General features: G+C 45.7%; 1 protein-coding gene across 2 annotated transcripts in view; it reads right to left on the reverse strand.

Moving 5' to 3' along the window:
- Kcnh1 (potassium voltage-gated channel subfamily H member 1) overlaps positions 1 to 3,353 on the reverse strand; it is a 348,705-nt gene that overhangs the window by 309,556 nt on the left and 35,796 nt on the right. For both annotated transcript variants that reach the window (XM_008824811.2, XM_008824812.2), the window contains exon 2: positions 65 to 188. In XM_008824811.2, coding sequence (XP_008823033.1) covers positions 65 to 188 — 124 coding nt within the window. The remainder of the gene's footprint in view (positions 1 to 64; positions 189 to 3,353) is intronic.

The raw sequence follows: 3,353 nt of genomic DNA on the forward strand, positions 1-3,353 counted from the left end.
CCCCACAGTGCCCTCCCCAGCCCCCCCCCACAGTGCCCTCCCCAGCGGCCTCGTGCAGACGCACCTGCAGGTGCTGCTCCTCTGCATCACTTCCGCCCTGTGGTAGCCGGACAGCTTGCAGAATCCATCGTTGCTGTACACGATGGGCCAGTCCACTATCTGGGCATTCCCCAACACAAAATTAGTGTCTGTTCCAAAAAAAAGGAAAAGGACAAGGGCACATGAGGCGGGACACCAGGTGACATGAATAATTCCAACCAGCCTTGGTGACTATAATTCCCTCCAAAACAGCCTCTCAGAACGGGGGCTCCGGGGAGGATAAAAGAACCAAACTTGGACCTGAAAATTCTGAGTGCAACTGCCACCCAAGGTCACTGTACGCTAGGAAAGGGCTTAGTCGACCAGCCCAGGAACCCGCAGAAATTGTTCGCGAATTTCTAGAGACATAGTCAAGTCTGAATTTTTCATCCCACTGAAAGCACATCGGCAATACAAGGCAGGAGAGAAGCCAAAGCAGTCTCCCCTGGGCTCTGTCCGCATCTTAGCCCTGCCAGCCTCCTGACGAAAAGACACAAATTGACTTCGCTGACCCTGACTAGCACTGGTCTTTCTATGAAGGCAAAGGAAGGAGGATAGGGCCCTGCCTCACAGGACAAAGGGTGGGCGAGAAGAAAGCGACCAGACCCTCCTCCTGCAACTTCAGTCAGACCACAGAACCTCCTCACTGACTGAAACCCCACAGCCACGAATGGGACTGTGTGTCATCTGCCAGCCTCTCGCCCACGTGGGACACAGGGTTTAAGGAGGCCAGACATGCAGGTTTGGTGCATTCTCGCTACTTCTAACGGTTTTGAGAATCAAAAGTCACCAACACAGCCTGTACTCAGGAAATCATCTCAAGAATTTAAATTGAGCAAATAAAATCAGGGACTTAACATTATTTCAGCCTGGCACTCTCTTCCACACAGAACCATCTCATCTCACTCCCCAAGAAATACATGCAAGTTTTTGTTATAAATTGGAGAACGTGTATATTATATACATGTGTGAGTAAAATAATAGCTCTTCTCTAACTGGGGGGTTAATTTTGTTCTAGAATAGTATTTCTATGCATATGTGTATCTGTGTGAGAGTGTGGTATTCATGGTGTGTGTGTGTGTGTGTGTGTGTGTGTGTGTGTGTGTGTGTGTGTGTCACACGGAGGCCAGAGCTCGATCACTCTCCACCTTATTGTCTCTAACGGAACCTCGAATTTATCAATTCTATTAGGCTGTCCAACCAATGAGATCTGGGGAGCCACCTTCCCTACCCAGCCCAGTACAGATCACTGACATGGGCCACTGCTCCCAGCCACTTACATGGTGCTAGGACCAGAAAGCAGACGCTTGCACAGCAGGTACTTTACCAACAGAGCCATCTCCTCAGCCCTGGAATAGCATTTATAACTTGTTCACAGTGTCGACTACCCCCCTCCTGTCTTCATGGGGTCGGACAGGGTTCTCTAGTCTCCACAGACGCACTCACTTCTACATTGGGAGGTTTGTAAAGATGACTGCATTTCACATAAACACCACCAAAGACGGAGCACTTCTTCATAACTTGTGGACAAGGTAAGGGGAGGATGGGGGTGCACACCTGTGATCGCAGCACCTAGGAGGGAGGCTAAGGCGGGAGGGTTAGAGTGCGACCTCATTCTTAGCTACGTGTATTTCTTCAACACCAACTGTAGCTCCATGAGACCGTGTCTGAAAAAAAAGGAGTCGGGGGCGGGGGGCAGGGGGACTGGATCGATGGCTCATGAATGAAGAGCTGACGTCACAAGCATGAGGACCAGAGCACAGATCAGAGCCTGCATCGAGTTGGATGCAGTAGCGTGCATCTCTATAACCCCAGTACACCTATGGCAGTGGTGTACTGGGATACACCAGTGGGGGCAGGAGACAGCAGCAAGGCCTTCCCTGTCTCAAAAGGTGGGAGGAAGAACTGAAACCTGAGGTTGATCTCTAACCCACCCACACAGTGAACACTGACACACATACAAACATGCACACATGCACACACATACACACACTTTTTTTTTAAATGGGCCAGCAGGATGGCTCTGTGGATAGAGATGCTTGTATGAAGGACTAGTGTCCTGACTTTGATCCCTGGATTCGGCAAGGTGACAAAGAGAACCAACTCCTAATAGTCATCCTCTGATCTGTCTGAACATGGACACACACACATGCACACACACACACACGCACACACACACGCACACACACGCACACTCACATGCACACACACGTGCGCGCACACACACACCTAATTAATCTTTAAAAATTTTTAAGCAGCATTTTTGTCTCTTTTTTTTTGAGGCAGGGTCTCCCTGTAGCCCCAGCTGTTCTGGAACTCACTATGTAGACCAGGCTGGCCTTGAACTCACAGAGATCCGCCTGCCTCTGCCTCCCAAGAGCGGGAATTAAAGGTGTGCGCCACCACGTCCAGCTATATTATATTTATTGTTTTTATTTTATGTCTATGAGTGCATTGCCTGCATGTGTGTGAGTGCACCCGTGTCGCGCAGCGCAGTGCAGTGGAGGTCAGAAAAGGGCTTCGGATTCCCCTGGAACTGAAGTTAAGGATGGTTCATAACCACCATATGGGTGTTGGGAATCGAACCTAGGTACTCTGCAAGCGCAGACAGTGCTCTTAACTGCTGAGCATCTCTCCAGCCCATTTTTTTTTACTTAGAAGAAGCATTTCATACAGCAGCATTGACATATTCAATAACAATTTCCTGAGCTAAGATGCATCTCTTTCAAAATTGGCTGTAAATTTTTAGGTTTACAGTTGAACTATTAGTTATACAATATTGTACTCAATAAACCCTATAAGTATAAACCCTATAAGACATAAAATTAAATGAGGTTTTAACCTTTAAAAAAGATCTCCATTTCATTATTAAAATACACAGTTTCATACAGAAAAATTCATTTTCAATGCAACTGACATTAAGATGTTTGCACATGTGTTTCTAATCTCTATATATCTGATTATTACTAGTGACAGTCGGTTACTTTCTGAGATCCTTGGCATCTAAGCGTGGATATAAAGTCGTCAGGTAGATTTCAATGGTAATGTTTTTCAGATCTACAAATTATTTTTTATCATTTTTTTAATTTTTAATAACTACATGATTAGAAGAAGCATTTCATTACAGCTTTAATATATTCAGTAACAATTTCCAGAGCAAGGATACATCTATTTCAAAAGTGACTGTAAATTTTTAGTTTCATAGTTGAGTTAATACAGTTATACAATATTGAACTTAGTATAAACCCTGTAAGACATAAAATTGAATGAGTTTT

Source organism: Nannospalax galili, unplaced genomic scaffold (assembly GCF_000622305.1).
Source record: "Nannospalax galili isolate Female #2095 unplaced genomic scaffold, S.galili_v1.0 scaffold648, whole genome shotgun sequence".
Lineage (NCBI taxonomy): Eukaryota > Metazoa > Chordata > Mammalia > Rodentia > Spalacidae > Nannospalax > Nannospalax galili.